At 38.2% G+C, this 25,566-nt stretch overlaps 1 protein-coding gene across 8 annotated transcripts in view; it reads left to right on the top strand.

Annotated features, from left to right (window-relative positions):
* The window catches only part of LOC140713799 (triple functional domain protein), a 329,694-nt gene that overhangs the window by 111,353 nt on the left and 192,775 nt on the right, over positions 1-25,566 (top strand). For all 8 annotated transcript variants that reach the window (XM_073024339.1, XM_073024337.1, XM_073024338.1 and 5 more), the window contains exons 3-6: positions 3,254-3,368; positions 6,377-6,569; positions 10,979-11,491; positions 21,591-21,713. In XM_073024339.1, coding sequence (XP_072880440.1) covers positions 3,254-3,368; positions 6,377-6,569; positions 10,979-11,491; positions 21,591-21,713 — 944 coding nt within the window. The remainder of the gene's footprint in view (positions 1-3,253; positions 3,369-6,376; positions 6,570-10,978; positions 11,492-21,590; positions 21,714-25,566) is intronic.

Raw genomic sequence — 25,566 nt, 5'->3', positions numbered from 1 at the left:
TAATATTAATGGTAAGATTTTTAGCAGTGTTGGAGGATCAGAGAGATATTGGGGTCCGTGTCCATCGGATACTCAAAACTGCTTCGCAGTTTGACAGTGTTGTTAAGAAGGCGTATGGTGTGTTGACCATCATTAACCATGGGATTGAATTCAAGAGCCATGAGGTAATGTTACAGCTATATAAGACCTTGGTCAGACTCCACTTGGAGCACTGCATTCATTTCTGGTCACCTCACTACAGGAAGGTTGTGGATACTATAGGGAGAACTCAGAGGAGACTTACAAGGATGCTGCCTGATTTGGAGAGCATGCCTTATGAGAACAGGTTGATTGACCTTGGCTTTTTTCCTAAGGCTGAAATGGCTAACATGAGGGGGCATAGTTTTAAGGTGCTTGAAAGTAAGTTTTTCACACAGCGAGTGGGTGCGTGGAATGCACTGCCAGTAACAGTGGTAGGATCTTTTAAGAGACTCTTAGATAGGTACATGGAGCTTAGAAAAATAGAGGGCTATGCAGTAGGGAAATTCTGGACAGTTTCTAGAGTAAATTACATTGTCGGTATAACATTGTGGGCTGAAAGGCCTGTAATGTGCTGTGGAGTTCTATGTTCTGTCCTGAGGCAAGAGCGATACTGAACAATGGGAAATATGGCACTGATGTTCAAAAACAGATGTAAGTACCTGCCAGACAATCGGAGAGCAGACAGATTAACCTTGGCAGTAGGAAAGTTTTTAGAAGCCATAATCAGCAAGAAAAATTAATCAACCCTTGGAGTAAATTCAACTGATAAAGGAAAGCCAGTATGGATTTGTAAAAGAGAAATCCTGTTTGGCAAAGCTTCTTATTGTTTTTGAGAGTTACAGAGAAGGTTGATGAAGGAAATGCAGTAGGTAAATTTTCAGAAAACATTGGAATTGTCCCACATAAAAGGCTGGTCACCAAGATTGAAATTAATAAAATGAAGAATTTGCATGGATCAAAATTTGGCCCAGAGAAGGCAGAGCATCATTGTAAACAAATGTTTTTTCAGAGTAGAATGTGATGCACAGTGGGGTTCCCCAGGAATCATTTCTATGTTCTCCACCTAGAAATAGCAATTCTGCCTATTTCTAGATCTTTGTTAATTAATTTAATGTAGCCAGGTAGAGTAAAATTATAATATTTATCATCAGCATTAACTTGGAAGTGTGGTAAACAGGGAGGAGGATAGAAAAGAATTGCAAAAGGGCATAGTCTGACAGATTGAGCAGACAAGTCTCAGTTGAACTTTAAAGTAGTGAAGGCTGAAGTGATACATTTTGGCAGAAAGAACAAGGAGAGGCATTGTAAGCTAATTGGTACATTCCTAAAGGGTGTTCGGGAGCAGAGGGAACTCAATCCATAAATATTGGGAAGTGGCAGGACATGTAGAGAGAGGTAGTTAGTGAAGCAGTTACAATTCAAACTTCGTAAATAAAGACGGAGAATACAAAAATTAAAGATTATGTTAAATCTTGCTAACAGAGTGATGCTAACAACATTGAGTTTCAGATGAAGGCCATCAAGTGTGTTTTTGCTGTCCCAGTTTGCTTGGCAGCTTATACCAGAAGAATGAAGGTAGTGGAAAGTTTAACTATGTGTTAGCACCATATACTGATCAGATGGTTCAGCCTTAAGCAACCATATGTTAGGAAGCCACAAAGTAGTTTTCTATGCTGAAAATGATCTATGACTGTAATTGAAAAAATAAGCAAAGTTTGCACAGTCAGGAGCAGTTCCTAATTAGAACTGAAATTATGATGCCTTCTAAAGAGTACCTTATGTTTCCACGTGTAAGATGACAGAAGCTTGTTTTTCCAGAATCATTAATTTTGACCTCATTTTTAATGCAGTAGAAAAGCAAATAATAAAATATTAAGTTTGTCTTCAGAATCTGCATTCATCAGGCTATTTCAGGGGCTGCTTTGCAAGTAATTTTATATTCCAAAAGAAAGCTAGATGGATGTATTAGTACTACCATGCCAATTAAACATAACTTAAGAAACAGGAGCAGAAAGACGATATACCTGCTTGACCCTGCTATGCTATTCAATTTCATCATGTTTGATTTGATAGGTTGCCTCATTTCCATTCTCTTTTGCATGATACCCATACTCTTAGATTCCTGAATCATCCAAGAATTTATCTCAGCCTTGAATACACTGAATGACTGAACATTTACTCTTTGCAAGAAAATTCCATTACTTCTGAACCTATTAAGGGAAGAAGTTCCCACTCATTCTCTTCCACCCCTCAAGTATAATGATTCAATAGAATCACCTTTCACTCATCTGAACTATACAGACTATAGACTCATGAACACACAATTAATTGATGGTCTCAGATCATCACTGTTTCGCTATTCTGAATGCATTACTTCCAGCATGTTACATTCAATGTCTTATCTACAATAAAAGCAATCATCACAGATTACACAATCCCAAGTTTTCCTGCAGAACTATAGAAATAAAGAACGAGATAATTATGCCTACCTTTGCCAATTAGAAAAATATAAACAGAGGAATTACAATCACAATTTCTTTCTGCCTGATGTTTTCTGAACCTCTGTGTTCAAGGATCTAAGTAAAAAGAAAAATCTGTTGCCATAGAGTGAGCTTATTTCTTAGTTCATAAGTACCTTACTCCACCTGCTTCTATCTATCCATTATCCTCTCCCCATCAGGTTCTGCCCACACCCCTATGTCCTGCTTGTATAGTGGCCGTCTTTCTTCTCCCTCTAATACAGGGAGTTGACTCAAAGCATCAACTTTAATCTTTTACTTTCCCAGATACTGCTTGATCTACTGAGTTCTTGCAGTGTTCTATTTTTGTACTGAGAAATCCTTACTTGAGATAGAGAAGAATAATAGAGCATTCTACTCTTCTCAGGTTTGGCATGTGCTTAGTCATCAGTACTGCGCTATTATGAGGAAACCTCATAATAGCCTCAGACGTTTATCAACAAAGGTGATTCAGGGATATCTCTTCAGCCTTCCATGGTTTCTGTTCAGCAGCCATCTTGGACAAACATAGTTGTTGTAGCTATATCCTAAGTCTATATTTGTTGTTTCTTGCTTTATTTAGGATTTCTGACTTTGGTCATTTCAACCTCAGTGAAAATAGCAATTACATTCCAAATATATTGTATAGAAATTTTCTGCAGGATTTAGACGTTAGATTTTTTAAAAAATTATTTGCTTTTCTTTATCTGTTTTTGGATTTTCTTTCTCTTCAGGTGGACGAGATAAGCGTGGAGGCCCTGTCTTGACGTTTCCAGCACGCAGTAACCATGACAGAATAAGACAAGAAGATCTTAGGCGGCTTATCTCTTATTTAGCTAATATTCCTAGGTATGATATATGCCACATTTTTGTTTCTGAAAATTGTGTTAGTCATGTCAAATATCTGTGTGTTAGCATAGATACTGCTTGCTGCAGAATTGTAATTCATTTACTTCAAAATGTGAATTGTTGATGAGATTTTGTACCCAATAATTTTGTAATTTTGCCTAGAAATGAGTAAAAATATTAAAGGATGACAATTAAATTGATAGTATTGGAAAAGTACTGTTGTAAATAAGACCATAATACATTAGACATAGGACCAGAATTAGACAATTCGGCCAGTTGAATCTGCTCCACCATTCCATCGTGGCTGATTCATTTAGTGTAATATATTACAAAGTTTGACCGTACGAATTGAATGCTTTCTTTGTTCTAATCTGATATTGTAATTTGAAAATCTCTACATATTCAAATACCAGATTTGAAGAGCAGTGTTGATCTGCTTCTGGAGTTTCGTGCCTCTTTCCTGTTGGAATAAAAAATAGCTTGATGTTACTTTGTACTCTTCAGGGCAGATTTATTACTTCTTAAATTATTAGTGCATTTGTCCTCAGTGCTCAGAGCTGAATAGCTGTAAGCTGAGTTACCATTGGATTAAAGAATAGAGAAATGAGCTTCATTGTCACCTTGATTTGGCTTTATCTATCTCATCTATCCATGCATTTGATTTTAAATTCCTTAGCTTCAAATTTGCAAGCAAGTTCTTAATGGAAATTAATTATAATAGATATGCTTTCTGATCTGATTAATAAGTTTATTGGAGAAAACATTTTTAACTGAAATGAACAGAATTATAATAATTTAATTTCATCTTATTCTAATGATTAAAGAGAAAGTATCAATATTTAACTTTAAACTGTGGTTTTAATGTGCTCTGTTACCTATTGGTATGTAATTTAGAAGCTTTTATAACTCAGTGTTGATCACACTATCTTCTGTTCTTGATAATTGGAATGAAGACGGAGAAGTAATGCAATCAATCCTTGTGTTTTAATCCAGCGGAGAAAGGTGTGGCTCAAAATGGTGATTTAATTAAGTCATTTAATATGCTGGACTAAAATGATTGAAACTGCTAATGACACTTTTAATGACACTGGATAGTATGTAGAAAAGGGATTCTGTACCAAAGGGGAAATGCTAACCAGTAAGGGGACTTGGAATTTATGACATCTAATTAGAGAAAACTAGTTTACTTAGCCATTAAGGAGTCGGCCATTTAGCTCCTTAGTTCCATTGTGCCGTTCACTAGGATCATGATAAATCTGTGACTTATTTTGCTACCCTTTCCCTATATCCTTAAATAACTTGATTAGCAATAAGGTATCTTTCTCACATTTGAATGAATGATTCACTTTGCATTTTAAACCATTTGTGGAAGAGTTCAAACTAGTACTACCCATGTGAAGATCTTCTTATAAACCAGACACTAATTTTAGATTATGCCCTGCAATCCAGAAATTATTGCTTCACTGACTTTGTCAGTTCTTGTTAGTTTGAAAACTCTGAAATCATCTCTCAGTCTTCTAAATTCTGGGAGTGACTATCCTTGTGATGAATCTTCATGTATTCCTCACAGTCCATGTATCATTTTGGTGCAGCGTAGCTCCAACAAAGACCAACATATCTTTCCTGTGATTCATTTGTAATTACTACTTGTACCATTCTACCAATATATTGAAGTACAAGATGTTCCACTGCAGCCACTCTGCCAAGTCCACGTGAACATTTCAGACTTCCATTGAAGCTTCTTAATTTAAAGCACCCACCTAAGTTAAATAACTCTGTTTCTGTCTAACTGTCTACAAGTAAGTTTGCTCTTGTCTTTTTACTACTTTTGGATTTTCAAGCCGACACCGTCATTCATAAGATCATGGCTGACTTTCCTTTTCAGCAGCATTATCCATCATTGTCCCTAATTTTTGTTTATTCCTTTAATGGCCAGACATCTATTGATCTCTGTTATGAATCTAATGGCTGAACTGCTATAGCCCTCAGCGTGAGAAAATTCCAGTGGTTCATCAGTATCTGAGCGAAAATGTTTTACCTCATCTCAGTTTCACTTCTACAAGTGCAAATGCTGTCCAATGCTTATGAGTTCCCATATACCTGCCAGTTGCAAAGGAAATTCTGGAACCTTTTATTAGGCTAGTAGAAGCAGAGCATTTAGAAAACAATGATGGAATTGGACAGAGCCAACATGTATTTATGAAAGGGAAAGCATGTTTGACCTTTTGTTAGTTTTTTGATAATGTATTGAGAAGAATAGATAAGGGAGAAACATAGGACCTGGTGTGATTGGACTTTCAAAAGATCTTCAGTGCTACGTAAGAAATAATTTAACAAAGATAAAGTAGATAATATTGGATGAGGCTGCTGTTGAAGTATTGTACTGGACTGGACTAAGACTTGGTTGATGGACAGACAACAGAGGAGGAATAAATGAGTATGCAAACAAACAAAAATAAGTCATTTTTTGGTTGAGGGGTTATGAATAATAAGGATTACTGCTAATGCCTGAGCTTTTCACAGTCTGTATCAATTATGCGGGTTGGGTGGGGGACAGTTGGCAAGATACTGAGTTGTAAGATGGCCAACCTTGGCAATGATGCAAAGGTAAGTAGTATTGTGGAAGGTGTCAAAAATGCATTGCATTCTAGGGTAATAAATGGGCTATATGAATGTGCAAGGATGCCTTCCCTGCTTCTCTGTTGAACTCTGTTCTTGCCCCATGCTTCCAGTTCTTAACTATCACCAATGACTCTACTCCTCTTTCAGCATCACCAGTGATTCGCACTGCTCACCCCTGTTGACCTGCTGCTCTCTTTACACCCTTGTCTCCTCATCTTCCCTTATTCTTTCTTTCTGCCTTGCCTTATCCCTCTGCTTCACCCCTCCCCCCACTTTTTTCTCTTGTACACCTTCCATCTCCTCGGTCAGTGTCACTATTCGCCTCTTTATTCTCTGAGTTTCTTATTTGTATATGCTTAGGGTGTGTCTTGTTTTCTTTTCTGCAGTGAGGAGGTATGTAAACGTGGATTCACTGTGATAGTTGACATGCGTGGCTCTAAGTGGGACTCCATTAAACCGCTGCTGAAGATTCTACAGGAGTCATTTCCTGGCTGTATTCATGTTGCACTGATCATCAAGCCGGACAACTTCTGGCAGAAGCAAAGAACTAACTTTGGCAGCTCCAAGTTTGAGTTTGAGGTACTTTCAGAGTAAAGACTAGAATTGATTTTACAATTTTCAGTTCTTAAATGTAGCGAACATTACATTTAATTTACATTGTTCGTTATTTCAAACAGAAGATTTTAGAGTTTATTTAAAATTTCAACCTTCCTGCCAGTTATCCACAAGACAAACTGTTGTTGTTAACTTGTGAAAAATCTCAGTTGCTTCTCTGCATGTTTTATGAAAACACATCCATTATTGTATTGTGAGGCAGCATAGTAGCACCACGGTTAGTGTGAAGCTTTAAGCGCAAACTGTAAAAGTTTGGGTTCAATTCCCACCACAATCTGTAAGGAATTTTTACATTCTCCCTGTGACTGCGTGGGTTTCCTCCAGATGCTCTGGTTTCCTCCCACATTGCAAAGAAGTATGATTGGGGTTAGTATGTTGTGGGTATGCTGTGTTGCTGCTGGAAGTATGTCAACACTTGCAGACTGCCTAGCGCAATCCTCACTGATTTAATTTGACATAAATGATGCATTTCATTGTATGTATAATGTATATGTGACAAATAAAGCAAATCTTTAATCTTTATCTTTTCAATTGTATAAGCCAGTTAAAAACTGTACCTACAGATGGTTTAAGAAATCAGTTCCTGAAGCTAACAGGACAGTGCTGCTATAGCAGACCAATAACTTGTCAGTTAAATCTGACGAGTTGCAATTTTTTACTTTTGCTTCTATATGAAGTTTTCATCCAAGAGAATTTTAGGATCAACGGGCATACTTGCTTCTCCATTGTATTCTGTGATAAAATGATGTTCAGTTCAGTACATAACAAATAGTTTAGGCAGCCTTTAATTGCTTTTACGTGACCCTCAGGCATCAATTGTGAAGAATAGATTTCCCACAGTTAGCAACTGCATGAAAGTAAGCTTGTTGTAGTTTTTATAGAATGACAAAGAAGGCCTGTTTTTCATCACGTCTTCCTAACCGTTATTGGTTTTGTTGAGACTTTTAGAACCAGCAGTTTCTTTCAGAGTGAGGTCATGCTGGTCATTATTCTGCATGTTGGTTTGCAAAAAAAATGGTTGCAAATTGACTAAACATGGGAAAATGACTTAGTGAATATTTTTGTTAAGAGTTGGGAGGCAATACAAAACCAATTATAGTTCACAACATGCATAATGGGTGTCCAGTCACGTGAAAAAGTTTTTGATCAGCTGTGCGATGGCAGTGATGCTTTACATATGCAGTGGACACTTGTATGGCAATGACGTGAAAGGGATGGAAATTCAGGTCGTGTAGGAGAGACTTGAATTGTAAAACAGCAGGATTAGTCAAAGACTGGTCTTAAAAAAGAGTTTTTAGGTGCTTTTAACCAGATAAAACTGACGGGTTTTTGCACCTTCTCTAACACTGTCACCAAGAGGATGAGTGAACAGAGAATGTATAAAAATATATGATTACTTCAGAATAAGAATCAATCTTATTATCACCGGCAGGTGTCGTGAAATTCATTAGCAGCAGCAGTACATTGCAATACATAATGTAAAAGGGGAAAAAAGTAAAAATAAATAAGTAAATAGTCCTTGGTGGAAAAAATGCATGTTAGACTGTGGAGTTTATGATGAAGGACTCAGCAGTTCAGGCAGCATCTGTGGAAAGGAAATGGAGTCAACATTTTGGGCTAAGAAGAAAGCAATTTTGATTCTGGCATTTCCCCCTTCTAGTCCTGATGAAGCATCTCGACCCAAAATGGCCACACCTAATTTATTACTTTTCAGACGTTGCCTGACCTGCTAAGTTCCTCGTACATTTTGTGTGTGATCACTGGATTTCCAGCGTCTGTGGAATTTGTTGTGTTTAGGATGTTGAAGAAGAGCATTTGTTACTGGTCAGAACGACAAAGGTAATGATCATATGGAAGAAATGTGAGAAATTCCAAATGGTTGAATTTTGAGTAATTTAGAATATGTTGAGTAGGGCTTCTGGAGTCCTAGAAAAATGAGAATTGATGTTAGTCAGTTGTGATTTGATAGAAGCCCACTTTAAAAGCATCAGTAATTCAGGCGTTACTATGGGAATGAAAAATGTCTGAATAGTTTTCAAAGGATAATAAAACTTTGGACAGTCTGCTTCTATCTAAGTACCTGTAAGAATAAGTGCTTTTTCCTCATAAAGGCTACAATTGATATTAAACAGACAATCTGCAAGGGCAGTGTTGGTAGAGACTCAGATTGTGCAAATGAGGTGCATGATATTGTCAGTACATACATGGAAAATGAACAGTTGCTTCCACATAATATTGTAGGAAAAAAAAGTTGTTATTCGGGGAGGGTAGAGTTCAGGTTTTGAGATGAAAGTTGTGAGACTGTAAGAGAAGCTGCTGCAATTGAGTTCAATTGGTTGGACAGCAGAGAATTATACAAGGCTGGACTTATGGAACTAAAAAGTGGAGGTGAAACAGGTAAAAGAAGTACCATGGTCCACCTTTTCAAATATGGCAGAGAACTCAAGGAACACTGTGAGTGAATGAAGCCTCCATCAGTCAAGATTGACCATGGATGTTACATCCTAGATGTCTAGGTAGGCAGGACTTGGTAGTGTGATATGGACAGCTAGCTGTTGCTCATGTAGCAAGCTCCCCTTCTCCATATATCTGATGAACCCAAAGGAACAGCAGAGACCTATACAGTTGGGTACCAGCAGTGTCGCAGAATTTGCCAGTCAGCTTTTGAACTCAAGGTAGGACCACCGTAGGGACTCCCGTTCTGGATTTTTTCCTCAGGATTTACTTCCAAAGCCTTCCCTGTGAGTGGGTATAGCCACGTGGCAGCGGAGGTTGAGATCAGAGTTACCCTTCTAGATGACCTTGGCTGACATGCCCCATCTGCCTGCAGTAAATGGCTTTAAGGCGCCGTTAACCCACCTTCCTCTGTCAGTAGAAATGGTTCCGCTGGGCTTAGAAGCTAAGCATCACATGTAGATCAGGAGCTGGACTTGGATAACAGAGGCTATTTGCTCTAAAAGGTGAACAGGTTGGTGAGCAGTTGTGGAGTCAGTATTTTAAACCATTGGCAAAAAAGAATCATTTCCTGGGACATGGGCAGAATATGAAAGCTGGCTTTCATCATATTCTTCCAAATCTTTGTGCATCTTTTTTTTTTGTTGGACACTTCCATTTAATCAGATTGTGCATTGAATAGAAATAACTGGAGGTAAAGATCTAAAATAAAACTACTTTTAAGTTATTAAAATGGCTGCAATAGTGACTTTACTGTCTAAAGAAAAGACCAGGAAACCTTATGAGATCAGAAAGCTTGACATTTAATTGTTTCAAAATAAGCTCCACAGACAGATGTTCAATGAAATATCTGATGTTGAATTTTGTAATGGAAAAATTATCAAATCAAATCAAGTTTAATTATCATTTGACTAAACGAGACAGCGTTCCTCTGGGGCCAAGGTTCAAAATAGCAAGTAACCTAATTCAAAATGGCGAGCAAAGAAGCATATTCACTTGGTGAAAAGATACATATATAGTCCAAGGCCCTGAGTGACAATGTCCAGCAATTGATGGTACAATGTGCAGATGCATGCAATCCAGCTTGTCATTCCACCACTTGAACACTGGAGGGCAGCACTGATGGGAGAGGCCAGCCCCCAGCCAAGTGCGAGCGCTACGCTGTAACACTTTCACGTTGCCTTACCTGGTCTGCAGCAGCAGGCAAGCTTGAGGTCTTACTACAACTAAGGCTACACAGCTCCAGTGTCATCTATTCCAACACCTGACAAGGGTAATGGGCCTGTGGCAGCTTACATTATCTCTGTCCAACAAAGTCTTGCGATGGCAAGTGAAATGTCCGAGACAATCTCCCACTGTTATACTGCACCAACCTAAACCGTTCCTCTGAAATCCTTGCGGGCTGCTCTGCTATCCTGAGTAGAATTACCTTTGTATCATAAAAAACAAATTTTACAACAAAAAAAGCATCTTTGGTTGGTCCCCAAGAGGTTGCTGCTTTCACACATGCCAGCATTTTACTGGAAGCATTTCTTTCCTGCAGAGTACTTTTGGGATTGCTCTAAAAATCTGCATGTAGTATTGTTTGAACCACCAATCTGTCAGTAGTATGTTCTTGTTTTGCAAGATGGAGACTAGATACTTCCCTCTGGATATGGGGCAGATATTCAAGTCACGCTTTTACACTATACATTTTATTGGTTGTCAAAGGTTTGCTATTCAAGTAGGCCATGTCTTCTAAAAGTAATCCATTGCTATCTTTCACTGGGGAGAAATCACAGCTGTTAAAAATATTCAGTGATTTCTGCCAGCATAAGTGAAAGCAGTTTACGTGCTGTGTTATAAGTTCCAAAAAAGTATAATCTTTGACCATAACTTGTTAACTAACTGGGTAACATTTTTGTTTGTTGTGTTTTTAGACCAACATGGTGTCCATAGAAGGTCTTACCAAAGTTGTTGACCCATCGCAGCTCACTCCTGAGTTTGATGGTTGTCTGGACTACAACCATGAGGAATGGATTGAAATTCGTGTGGCCTTTGAGGACTTCATAAGCAATGCATCACACATGCTATCTAGACTGGAAGAGCTGCAGGAAATGCTAGCCAAAAAGGACTTCCCTCAGGATTTGGAAGGAGCAAGAAAGATGATTGATGAACATTCACTACTGAAGAAGAAAGTCATTAAAGCTCCAATTGAAGAACTGGATCTAGAAGGACAAAAGTTGCTACAAAGGATTCAAAGCAGTGAAAGTTTTCCCCATAAAAACTCAATATCAGGGAATGCAGACTTTCAGGGCCTTGTACCAAAAGTGTCCAGTATGTTGGACAGACTGCACTCAACACGACAGCATCTGCATCAGATGTGGCATATACGTAAGCTGAAACTTGATCAATGCTTTCAGCTAAGGCTGTTTGAACAAGATGCAGAAAAGGTGAGGACTGATTAAAAAAAAATCATTTTGGTTGCATTAACAACCCAGGTTGGTCTTGGAGTGATGTTGTTATTCGTGAAAATAATTCAAATTGTGTTGAGAGTCATTGAAATTCATGGCACAGAAGTAAGCCATTTGCTCCATCTATTCTGTGGTAACTGAGAAAAATGCAGTTTAAGTTTTTTCCAGCTTTTGGTCCACAGGTGAAGTTCACCAAGAAGTTTCTGTGCTGTTAGTGGTGGTAGGAATCGTTGTGTATTGGGAAGATGGGAGGAAAGAATAGTCCATTCACAACGAGCCTAACCTGCTATGCAGTTTGAAAATGCAGAATGTCCAATTTATATTTTATCTTAACCACCCGCCTTGATTGCACAAGTGTCATATATTCGTACTCATAAATATGTACAAATCTTGGTTTTGAAATTTTCACCCTAAAGTTTGGTGTCTGTTAGTGTGTTGTGGTGGCGGGGAAGGGGGTGCAAATTTCCCATATTCTTTCTTATTTTGTTTAAAGCTATGTTTCCTGTTGTCATCCCTGAACAACTAAAATGCAGTGCTCAGAAATGAACTATATTGGATTAATCCAAAGCTTTCAAATAAACAGACGGATCTTAAATTGGAGCACTCTTACTTTTTGTTTCCCGAACTCATTGAGTTAAAGGGTACCATTCAATTATCTTATGAATTTTCTCTTGTATCTGTTAGCCTTTGGAGATTTGTGTACGTGGTCCCTAAATTTTGTTGGGTGCAAATAGAATAAACTCGCACTTCTCAATTATCTTTAGATGCTGGAGACTCTTCAGTCTGTCAGTGTCCCTTTTTGATTTTAAAACGCTCTGTATTTGGTGTCATCAATGATCTTGGACATGCTCACATCTGCATCACTTTATAAATGTCTGAAAAGCTAAGGCCCCAGGATAGATCTCAGGGGAGATCACCTAGAACATTGAGTACATGTCCATTGTCCTTCATCTGTTTCCTATCCTAATTTTGAGTTTCAACAAATATAAAATAGATAAAATGCTAAGTATGTTTTTAAACTTAACACTTAAAAACAATACAATAATGTGGCAGGAGTAGGCTGAGGCTCCATCAAGTGTGATCTGCCATTCAATACAATTACAGCTGAATTTCTGCTAGAACTCAAATTTTCCCAGCTAAGAATTTTTGTGTGTTTCATTGAGGCCACCTCTGTCTTCAGAACTCTAGATCAAGGGTTCCCAACCATTTTAATGCCATGGACCCTGCACTGGTGAGTGTATTCCTATTCTGCTTAATGTCATCTCTGAGCACAACCATTATATAATTCATTTTTAAATTGAAAATCAATGAACCTTTGTTGTATTCCATTTATTGCAAATATGTCCTTCCTTAGGCAGGGAGAACGAACCAGTAGACAATGTTCCAGATGTAACTCAACAGTACTCTTCCAAAGACATATGGGTTAGTAGGTTAATTGGTCACATAGATATAATTGGGCAGCATGGGCTCATTGGGCTGGAAGGGCCTGTAGCTGTGCTTTACCTTTATAATAAAAATTATTAAAGCAGCAAGATACCTTTACTCTTAAACTCAAGTCTTCAAGACAAAGGTCAACAGATTGTTTACCTTCCTAATTGTGTGCTATACCTGCCTGTTACCTTTCAGTGATATGCATACAAAAGCATGCAAGTCCCTCTGACTGCAGTTCAATCTCTGACCATTAAAAGGATATTCCTCTTTTCTATTTTTTTACCAAAGAGCTTAAGCTCACACTTACCACATTATTTTCCATCTTGTCCATTCACTGACCATGCTTGTATTCCCTGCTCACAACTCACATTAACCAACAACTTTTTATTATCACTAATCTGGATAATAAATACAAAATACTGACAAAACCCAGCAGGTCAGGCAGCAGCTTTGGAAAGTGGGACACTGGTTGATGAATTTTGATCAACGGTATGTTCTAATTTTATTTTTTACTGTTTATTTCTGTATAGTTGCTGCCTGATCTGTTGATTGCTAGCAGCATTATATGTTTGGATATGTAACCCTCCCAAGCTCTGTTGTCCACATCATTGATACACATTGGGTGCAGCTGAAACCCTAGCAACAATCCCACAAATCACAGCCTCACAACTCATAAATAACATGTTTTCTGCCTGTTAACCTATCTCCAATCCACACCAATATATTACCAACAGTCAGGTGTGTTCTAATTTTGTTTAAGAATCTCGTGTTGCACTTATAGAATTCTTACTGAAAATCCAAGCACACCACATCATGTGGTTCACTTCATGTTGCTATTTACAACCTCAAAAGATTCTAACAGATTTATCAAATGTTTCTTTTTCATAGATCCACCTAAAAGCTTTTCAATCCTGTTATTCTTTCAAAGCCTCCATTTCTTTGGTCGCATACAGTGGTATGCAAAAATTTGCGCACCCCTGGACAAACTTTCTGTTAATAGTTAAGTGAGTAAAAGATGAACTGATCTCCAAAGGTTATAAAGTTAAAGATGAAACAGTCTTTCCAACATTTTAAGTAAGATTAGTGTATTATTTTTGCTTTGTACAATTTTAGAGTGAAAGAAAGGAAAGGAGCACCATACAAAAGTTTGGGCACCCCAAGAGATTTGAGCTCCCAGATAACTTTTACCAAGGTCTCAGACCTTAATTTGCTTGTTAGGGCTATGGCTTGTTCACAGTCATCGTTAGGAAGGCCAGGTGATGCAAATTTCAAAGCTTTATAAATACCCTGACTCCTCAAACCTTGTCCCAACAATCAGCAGCTATGGGCTCCTCTAAGCAGCTGCTTAGCACTCTGAAAATTAAAATAAATGATGCCCACAAAGCAGGAGAAGGCTATAAGAAGATAGCAAAGCATTTTCAGGTAGCTGTTTCCTCAGTTTGTAATTTAATTAAGAAATGGCAGTTAACAAGAACAGTGTCAAGACTCTGGAGCAGGGAGGGGATAGACTCCGGCCTATCCCCTCCCTGCTTCCCCTCCCCCACCGCTTGATCTTTCCTCTGGTTTTTCACCTGGCACCTTCCACCCTCCCCCCCACCTTCTTTATAGGGTGCCTGCCCTCTCCTTCTTCATTCCTGACGAAGGGTCTCAGCCCGAAATGTTGACTGCCATTTCAACGGATGCTGCCCAACCTGTTGAGTTCATCCAGCTTGTTTGTACGTCTTGAGTGTAATGGAACAGAAGAATTGAGGACTACCAGTGCTTACCTCATTGAAAGTAGTATCACAGGTAGACAAGGTGGTGAGAAAAGGGTTTTTGCATGCTGGCCATCATCAGTCAGGGAATTGTATATTGAAGTTGAGGCATTCTGTTGTAGCTATATCAGTCATTGGTGAGGCCACACTTGGAGTGCCGTATATAGTTAGTTCACCTTGTTGTAGGGTGATCAAAGATGTGTTTAAACCGGAAATGTTTACAAGGATGTTTCCAGGACTAGAGGACCAGAATTCTAGGCATGGTTGGCCAGGTTAGGAATGTATTTCTCACCATGTAGGGAAAAAAAGTGGTGACCCTGTAGAAATGTTGAAAATTGTGAAAGGTATACATAAGGTGGATGTTAACAGTCTTTTTCCCTGGATAGGGGAGAACAAAGTTACGGGACAGAGATTTAGGGTGAAAGGGGAAAGACTTAAAAGTGACATGAGGAGGATCTCTGCCAGAGAAGTGGTTGAGGCAGGTATCATTTAAGTGCTTTGATAGGAGTCTAAAAAAGTGTCCTGGATAGAAATGGGCTGAATGCACAAAGTTGGCATTAGCAAGGTGGGCAATGTGGTTAGCATGGACTTGTCGAGTTGAAGGGCCTGTAACCTTGCTGTTTTGCTCAATGACTGTAAATTATTAGCTGTGCTTGGTCTGATCATGAAACGAGCTATTACTTTTTTCTTCCCTTCATTTCTAAAAATTAAAACAGCAGAGGTTGCATTGCTAAAGGAAATAATGATCAACGGTATAAACAAATTTCCTCCCTTCAGGATTCAGGACTTTGTGCAGATATGACTGAATTGGATCTTCTGCCCCATGCATTGATATCATGTATCCTTATTCTGTTCACTACCTTGACTCCAGATTGATGGTCTTGCCTGGCAAAGTTCTGTCCTTCTCAGGTTTAACTGAGACAGACCCCTCTTGGTTGTGTGGGAGAAAGCTCCAAATATCTGTCACCTTTTAAGTGAAGAGCATTTCCTGAATTCAGTACCGATGACCTGGCTTTGATATGAAGTTTATGTCTCTTTTGCCGAGGCAACTACTGATGGAAAATGCTTCAGACTGACTGCTGAAATTTACTTTCAAAATCCAAATTAAGATTAAAAGTGAATAGAGGTTTGTCTTTTAGGTATTACCTATTGAAAAGCGTATCAAGTTTATTTTAAAAGGTAGGGTATTTTCTTTTTTCAATAGAGATGATAAAGAAGAAATTGTATCTCTTTATAGGTTATGAGTAGTAGCAAAGCCATCCATTCCTTAAGCCTATCTACTACATTAGTGAAACCATGAGTGCTCTAATGCCTAAAGTCCAGTTTCCCAATTTCCATTGATTTTATTAATCTCCATAAGCTCATTGATCCTTGAATAAATACGTGCAGTTAAGTAGCCTTCTGTATTAGAGAGTTCTTAAGATGTACAAACCAGAGAGAAGAGAAATTTCTTGTCATCTCATTCCTGAATAGATGATCCTTAAAACCTGTGGACATGGTTTATAAGAAAGGGGAAAAGAAATAGAGCATATTATTCCTTGATCTTGCCCTGAGGCTACTTTATTGGTTTTTCCCCTTGACAATTCATTCGCCTACAAATCCAAAATCTGACTATCTAAGCCTTGAACATGTTTGCTGTTTTAGTTTCTAGCTCTCTGGGTAGAGATTTTCAAAGATTAATGACCTTATCTTTAATTCCCAGCTCCTTATTCTGAAACCAAGCTTCCTAGTTCTTGTTTTGCCCACAAACAGAAGGGTTCTCACCACTTCTGTTTTGTGAAGTCCAATCAGAATTTATTGTTCAATAAAGTTCTCTTTTTATTGTTATAAATATCATTGCGTGTGGCTCTAACTTGCATTTAAGACAACCCCGGTCATCCCACCAATCAATTTTTACATCTCTGAACAGTGTAAGTTTGTCTCTGCTCATATTTGAAGACTAAAACTGCATGCAATATCCAGGCCTGGTCTTAATGGTATCCTGTAAAGTTTCATTAAAATCTCCCTTCATATACTCTATTCCCTTTTTAATGAAGTCTAGCATTCCATTTTACTTTCAATTTTGTATTGAGTGTACAAGATCCTTCTGCACTTCAATTCTGTACTCTCACCTCCTAAATAAATGCTCTGTTTTTCTTTTTTTTACCAAAGTGGATTACTTTTCCCCATATTATATGGGATCTTCCATATTTTTGCTGAGCCTCTTAATATATCTATAGCTTAGAATCAGAATCAAGTATATTATCACTGACATATTATGAAATTTGTTGTTCTGTGATAGCAGTATGTTGCAAGACATTAAAAATTACTATGAAGTTACAATAAATATTGTGAAAGTGGAAAAACAATGAAGTGTTCATAAACTGTTCAGGAATTTGATGGTAGAGTGGAACAAGCTGTTCTTAAATCATCAAGTGTGGGCATTCAGGCCTCTGAACTTTCTTGATAGTAGTAATGACAGGAGGGCATGTATCAGATGCTGAGGGATTATTTATGGATGATGCCTTCTGGAGGCACTGCCTCTTGAAGATGTCCTTGATGTTGTGGAACGTTGTGCCTGTGATGGAGGTGGGTGAGTTCACAACCCTCTGCAGCCTCTTGCAATCCTGCCTTTATACCAGATGGTGATACAACCAGTCAGAATGCTCTTCACTGTAAACCTGTGCAAATTTGCTAGCGTCTTTGGTGATTCCTAATGAAGTACAGCCACTGTCAAGCCTTCTTTGTGATTGTGTTGGGCCCAGAATAGATCCTTTGAGATGTTGATGCCCAGGAACTTGAAGCTGCTTATCCTTTTCGCTGCTGACCCTGCAATGAGGACTGGTTTGTGTTTTCCCAGCTTCCCCTTCCTGAAGTCCACTATCAATTCCTTGGCCTTTGTAGGCTCTGCATCCATCTCAGACTATATCCCCACCTTCACCCTGTTTGGTTAAGAGAAGTCTTTCGGTTTCTATTTTGTCAGTGTCTTTCCTGAATCTTTTATTTTTATTAAACTAAACTCTTATTCTTAAATCCAGTAGGAACAGGCTAATCTTGCTCACTGCCTTGTGGGATAAATGCTTATTCCCAGAATATTTATGAGAGTGTTTATACCATAGGTATGGACCAAGGCCTTGTACAACTGCAGCAGGGCTTGGTACTTTATGCTTTGTGCTTCATACAAGAATGCCTAATACACTATTACCTTTCAAATTGCTTGCAGTACCTGCATATGAACTTTCTGATTCATATGAACCATCAAATTGATCTATATGTACAGTTATGTTTACAAATTAGCTGCTGATTCATCAGGAAACTGTCACTGCTCCAGTTTCAGTGTATCTTCACCCTGTGAAGATCCCTTTGATTGGTTTTAGTATCCTATGGAGAACCCATTTCTTTCAGACAGCTCTTTGAGCCATGCTTTCAACTCTCTAATTTGTTCGACTTTACACAAAATTGCACTTGGTAGAGGTAAATTTCCAGAGGGGATTATTCTTGGTTTTTTATTATTAAGTTGTAAAACAACCTCTCAAACTGTTATCTTGCAACCTCATTACTATTTTCCCTGTGCACACTGTTTTCACTGGGTTAAACATAATGCTATTTCTCCTCTCACTCCCAAGTTTTTTTGGAGCTATCTTTAGCCCTAGAGTTGCATAGATATCACAACCTTTGGGACAAAGAAACATTACTTATGTTAGTAGCTATTCTGCAGTGATGATAACTTTAGAAAATAAAGTGCATCAGTTTTTCCCTATCATCATGTGTCTTTTTAAGTAGATAACACCATAAAGCTTGTACATAAAGTCTTTAAGCATTATTAAATATTTGCTTTGATAACTCTACTGCCACAAGAAACTTTCTGTTCAAGTCTAACTGTAGAGTTTTGAGCCAAATTTAATGCAGTGTAGTACCAAGTGCTAGATGATTTGAGTTGCAGACAAGACTCAGAGCTGATCTGATTTCTCAGCTGGCATAAAAATCCACATGGCACTTTATGCAGTGAATTGTTAGTATATTTTAGTCCATTTTACTCCTGAGCAATTTGGGATGACTGAAATTTTAAAAGGCAAAGTACAATGCAAATTCTTTTATATCGCCTCATAGCTATAAATATACAAATCTGTTTATTATACTTACCATTTTAAATAAGGTTCTGACTTTTATTATTGTTAATTTCTAATATTGTTGGTTGATTAGTAGTATTTGATGGCTAGGAATGGATTTGTAGCACCATCAAATATCTAAAATACATTTTAAAAGTACAATGATCTCTTCACACTTAGCATATGATCATTAAGCACAATGCTTGTTGCCAAGTCATTACATCATATTTGCTAAATTTGCTTCTGATTAATAAAAAACAACCATAATGACTGCATCATATTTCCCACACTATTCAGAATAAGGCATGTAAAAATTTACATAAGATTAAAAGCTCTTATTTGTTCATTGCTATTCCCCATTGGGCAGTAATTGACCTGAAGGATACACTAATATAATAAAGGTATTAAAGATTTCTTGGGAGTTCCCAATCAGGAGATGTTAGCATCATTGGTCCTTTTCAGGCTTTGGTTTCTAAAATTCAATTAATATGCAATTTCCTGTAAAAGTGGATTTCCTTGGCTTGGAGGCGTAAATAGTACCAAAAAGCAGTGGTAATACGTTCATTTAAGAACTTTTGAAACACACGCTCTTACAGTTAACTATAGACCTCTTCAATTGTGGCCTGGAATACATATCAAGATAATCCTGAAGTAGTATTAGGTACCAAATTTGGGGTGGATACACATTTTTGTTTTCGAAGAAGTGATTATTCACTGAATTTGGATGTCCCCTTTGTCATCTTCTATAAACTAATGCTACTTGAACGCAAATGTGAAACTGCTCCCATCCTTAATGCAAATACACCATTACAGGACTGATTTGACTTGGATTAACCGCCAGTGAATTCAGAATGTGTCTGAACTACATATTTCATCTCATCTGGGGTGAGATAAAATGGATCTCCCATTTCTTACTGGCCCAAATATATCTATCTCTGTCTCCCTCTCGCTCACTCACTCCACATCATTACAACCCCAATTTTAATGACCCAAAAACAAACTTAGAGGCAAGCACTTTAGGAAATGACAATAAGTTCCTTTCATTCTTTCTTAAGCATCTCCAGGAAAACCCTGCTGCCTTCTTTAATCTAATAATTGATCTAATGTCATAATAATCTGCTTCCCAACCAGCACTCAGTTTATTAATGAAACATTCAAGCTTATTGTTTGGAGAGCTCTCATATCGCTCCAGTTTATTCCAAGATATTATTTAAATATATTTACAGAATTGTAATAATTAGTTTAGTGACTCCTGTTCAATACTACTTTTTCTACAATTATAGAGTGATTAAAGAAAAAGTATCTAGTAGAATTTTTCTGGTGTCATAAGTCTTGCAATATATGCTTGCTGCTAATGTTAATGAAATTTTAGTGTTCACCTGATCAAGTAACAATTTGCATTGCAATCAATAGACAGCAGCACTATATTAAACCATCAAATTTCGTTTTCTGAAATCCACAATTTTTCTAAACAAGGGTGCTACAATCCGAGCAAGGCTGAAGCAATTTCACATCATGAAATCATATAATTTGGACAGATCTCAGGAAAGGCGTTGAATGATATGACCCTACTGTGGTCAAAAGGGATTAGTGTAAATAGACACAGCATTGTCGAGGTGGGCACAGAGGACTCATCTCTGTGCTCTATCATTCTATGTTTCTGTGAGGGTCGTTACGCACAGAAAGAGGCCATTCTGCCCACCATGTCCACGCCAACCATTTTTGTCCATCTACACTAATTCACTTGCTTATAATAGGAGTGTATTGTTCCATTCGTACTTACTATTTGTCTGACTAAATACCTCTTAAACTTCTCTGATTCCACCACCACCTCTGGCCGTGCATTCAAGATATTCTGTGTTTTAAAAAAATGCCCTTCAGGTCCTGTCTAAAACTACTTCCACTCACCTTGTGCCTGTGCCCTCTTGTTTTTAATAACTCTACAGTGGGGGAGAAAGATCAGACGATCTTCCCTATCTATGTCTCTTGTTATATTGATACCTTTATCTCATTATTCATTAGCTTCCTGTAGGGTGGAAACCAGAACTGCAAGCAATACACAGTGTGGGCAAAGCAGTGTTTTGTAAAGTTGCAGCATAACATCCCAACTCTGCTTCAAGCTATGAAGGCAAGCCCCCTTTGCCACCCTTTCAATCTACATTGCCACTTTCAGGGAACGATGGTCCCTCTGTTCATCAGCGTTCTTTAGCAACCTTACTATATATGCCCAATTGCTATTTGATTTCCCAGAATGCCTCATTGCATGTGTCTGAAAGATTGCCATTATGCTGTTTTATTACAGTGTTAAGCATAGCAACAGGTGCTCTTATAGGAATTTGCAGCAGTTACTTTCTTTCTTGTGACCTACTTAAATGCAGTTAATATTATGCAGGCATCAGATGTACATACTTTTGACATAAATTTAAGTAAATTATTGTACCTCTGATTTTATTTTATTGTATTTCATAAACAGGTATGCTCTTCTGGGAAAATGGATTGTTAGATGGTAGTGTCTCTTTAAATTTTCAAATGATTCTGCTGCTTTTCACCAGTGAAGTATGACAGTCAACACAATAATGAATGTTTATTATGAAATGCATGTTGCTATTCAAACCAATCTTTTTTAGAGGACAGAATAAAGCTAACAAGAGGTGAAGTTTTAAGTTTAAATGTTGTGTCTTGCACGCTGTACCCCTTTCGAGCTACTGATGTGCAATACAATTGCATAACACATGCTGTGTTAATAATTTCTTTGATGAAGCTGATTGAGATTCAGTGTGCTTAGTAAATCAATTTTTATTGCAGATGTTTGATTGGATCTCTCACAACAAAGGCCTCTTTTTGAATAGCTACACGGAGATTGGAGCAACTCATCAACATGCAGTGGAACTTCAGACACAACACAATCATTTTGCAATGAACTGCATGGTAGGTGCATCAATATGGGGGCAGTGAGATAATTATGCATTTAAAAACTGTTGGGTTTACCTTTGAATAAAATGTGACTTGTTATTACTTGGGTTCTCTCAAAATTTAGATTACAATTAAATAAGCAGTTGCAAGCCATACAATCCAATGGCCCTACGTTACGATTAAATAAAATAATGTTTGATCCTCTTCCTAATGCATTTTACTGTCAAATCCTGTGATTCCTTTAATGAACAAATACTTAACAGTTTCAAATTTTAATATATTTGGGTAATTGATCATCCATAACCCTTTGAGATTTGCCCTTTCACATCTTCTTTAACTCGTTCTTTTCTTCTTGACTCCCATTCCTTCTCCATTTGATGCTATTTGACGTGATCTTGCTTCTTCCACCCCTCTTGAATTTCTGTGTCCTCTACGACCGCCAGTTTTTCCTCTTTCACTGAACACCAGTTCCCAGACTCTTCCTGATTCTCTTGTTCCATTCTTTTCATCTTCTGTTGTCTTAGCTCTCCACCTTCTCTGTTTTGTTTTCACCCAAACACTTACTCTCATGCTCCTTCAGATTTCTTTCTTTCTTTCCATTCCTGAGCCTCTCATTGTCATTTTTTTCTTTGGCAGTAGATGATATGCCAGTGTTAAGATTTAACTGTTCAATTTTACAAGACATTGTCCATACCTTGCAATACTGCTCTATTGAGGAATTAATTCCCTCTGGATATTGGCAAATGGGTCCTATTATGCATTTTGACCTTGATCTTTAGATTCTTTTATGATCCTCAAACTATACTGTATACTACTTGATTAATTAATGGGCTGGAAGTTGTTGTAATGATGGGAAAGCCATTGCTACTTAATGCCATCCCCATGACAAATACAAATACAACATGGATGTTGCTGTTGTTGGTTCTCTGTTGCTTCGAAGGGCATGGGATTGCAGGCTTTGTTGAAACACTTTGTGTGCAACTAATGATTTCACTAGAACCACAATTTTAGTCACACTATTCTTGCAATAAATGCTATTGAAACGGAAATGTTTTGGCTCTTGAATGTGTACTAAACTATTCTGTCTAATGTATGTTGTCCTTGCCATTGCAAAATGCAATTTTAAAATTATAGAGTCAGTTGTCAAGACTTTGATGTAATTTTAAATTAATATTTTGAAAGAATAGAATTACTTTATAATGTCTTTCTTCATAATATTTCATTATTAATGCGTTCTAATTATAATCAGTTCTTTTTACTTCCTGCGTTGCTGTGTATGATAAATATTTAAACTAATTGGTTAATTAGTCTTGTTGCTGGACACTGGAGATCTTTAATAGACTGGGCCAGGTTCAGAATTTATAAATAGTGGAAGTAGGCATTCTAGAATCTTCTAAATTTTTGGAAGCCGCTCTTCTTGCACTCATCTATTAATGCTGTCCCATTGTTGCTGATGACATAATAAATGGATCCCTCTCAGGTTGGCAGGCTATTAGTAATGGGTTATGGCAGGGATCGTTCTTTGGCACTCAACTGTTTACATTTTACATCAACAATTTGGCTGAAGGAATATAATGTTTGCAAGTTTCCAAAGGATATAATATTAAGAGAGAATGTGAAGAGTGATAAGGATGCATCAAGGATATATAAACAAGCCAGTCAAACTGGGCAAGTATATTATTGATGATTCAGATTCATTTATTTATCACATGCACATTGAAACACAGTGAAATGCATCATTTGTGTTAACAACCAACACACCTAAGGATGTGCTGGGGCTGCAAGTGTTGCCCTATGTTCTAGCACCAATGTAGCCTCCACAATGTTCAGCAAAAATAAAACAAGCAACAGCAACAACAAAACAAAACTCTTCTGACTCACTTCCCCCTCAAACACGGACAGAACTCCACCCCAGGGACATGCCACATCTGGACCTCACGTGCTAGGCCATAGACTCACAGAATTACAGACTTGTGCCTTCAACCTCCAGTCCCTGCTGCAGACTTGCAGACTCAATCTTTGGGCCTCACCCTCCAGAATCACCAGCTTCAGTCTTCGACCTTTCAGGGTTTCTCCCTCCAGACTCACTGAGCTCTGGACTTCTACCTTTGGCTTTGCCTTCTGGACTTCACTAAACTCTGGGTATTGACTCCAGTACTTTCTGATCACAGATTTGATCTTGCACCTTGATCCCAGGAGTTACCAGTCATTGATTTTACTTTAGGGCTTCAACTGACCCAACCTCTGGGATTGTTGATCCTGACCACAAAACACTTCAGGCATCGATTTCAGGCATTGATGGACTACAGTGTGGATAGCTGTAGCGTACAATTTAACCTTGCTGTTTTTATGTACTAGTCACTGAAAACTAATACAAGAGGAAACAAATGTAATGTGGATCTTTACTGCCAGAGGATTTGAAAATGTAGTAAAGGTGTGTTCCTGCTATTTATTGGTACAAGGAGCATATAAAAATTAGAGGGCTATCCGCTAGGGAAATTATAGGTAGTTTCTAGAGTAGGTTGCATGGTTGGCACAACATTGTGGGCCGAAGGGACTGTAATGTGCTGTAGATACCTATGTTCTATATTCTGTTTATTTATTTAGAGATACATTGTGGAACAGGTCCTACTGGCCCAACGAACTCTGCCACCCAGCAACCCACTAATTTAACCCTAGCCTAATCAAAGGACAGTTTACAATGACCAATTAATCAATCTACTAACTGGAATGTCTAAGGACTGTTGGAGGAAACTGGAGCATCCAGAAGAAACGCACGCACGCATGCACACACACACACACACACACGCGTGTGCACGCACGCCCCAAAGTACAGTCTTGATGGAATCACATCTGGAGTTCTGTGTACAATTTTGGGCTTTTAACAGAGAAAGAAATATATCTGGTATGGGGAAAATACAATAGAAAATTACCAAAATGTTTCTTGTGACAGTGGAACTATCTTTTGAACAGATTAGGTCCCTTTTCTGCAGAGTTTAGAGAAAGAAGAGATGACCTCATTGAAACCTCACTGAGGTACATAATGGGAAGGACATTCCCTTTGGCTAAGGAGTCTAGTGAAAAGACTGACACTCTTAAAACAGGAAATGAGCATTTGGGGCTGAAATTAGAAGTAATTACTGATTCTATGAAAATCTTTAGCCTAGGGAATTGTATTGAATTTGTTTAAAATTGAGATTGAAAGCTTTCTGAATATTACAGGAATCTGGGTTCAATAGGTATATTTAATGTCAGAGAAATGTTATACATCCTGAAATTCTTTTTCTTTGCAAACAGCAATGAAAACAGAGGAATGCCCCAAAGAATGAATGACAGTTAAACGTTAGAACCCCAAGCCCTCCCCCCAGCTCCCCCCTCCCACACACAAGCACAACAAGGTAACGACTCCCCCCCCCCCCCACACCAACAAAAAAGCATCAGCGCCCTCCGCCGAGCACTCAAGCATGCAGCAAAGCATCAATAAAGGCACAGGTTTGCAGTACCCCAAAGACTACTCGTTCACCCAGTAATTCAACATACCACAGTCTCTCCCTCCCTCCCCCTCCCTAATAAGGGAAAAAGAGTTGTCCACGTTTCACAGCGAGAGGGGATACATAACAAACAACTCGCTGATTTATGATATTAAAAGTCTGTTGCGTTGCCTTTTCAGAGAGTTGGTCCCAGAAAGGCTCAGGTCTCTGGACACGCAGCCCACGGCAGCTAACCCGCTGCTCCCAATGTTCCGTGTTCTCCCACGATGCCTCAGTCAGAGGTACCAGCCTCGAATCAGTCTGTCTCCAGAGACACAAAAATCTGGCACCCTGAAGGCATCTCATCTTCCAGGCCACGATCTAGGGATATCAAAAAA

Source organism: Hemitrygon akajei, chromosome 20, assembly GCF_048418815.1.
Source record: "Hemitrygon akajei chromosome 20, sHemAka1.3, whole genome shotgun sequence".
NCBI lineage: Eukaryota > Metazoa > Chordata > Chondrichthyes > Myliobatiformes > Dasyatidae > Hemitrygon > Hemitrygon akajei.
The sequence above is the reverse complement of the archived record's forward strand: the minus strand, read 5'-3'. Positions and strand labels throughout refer to the sequence as shown.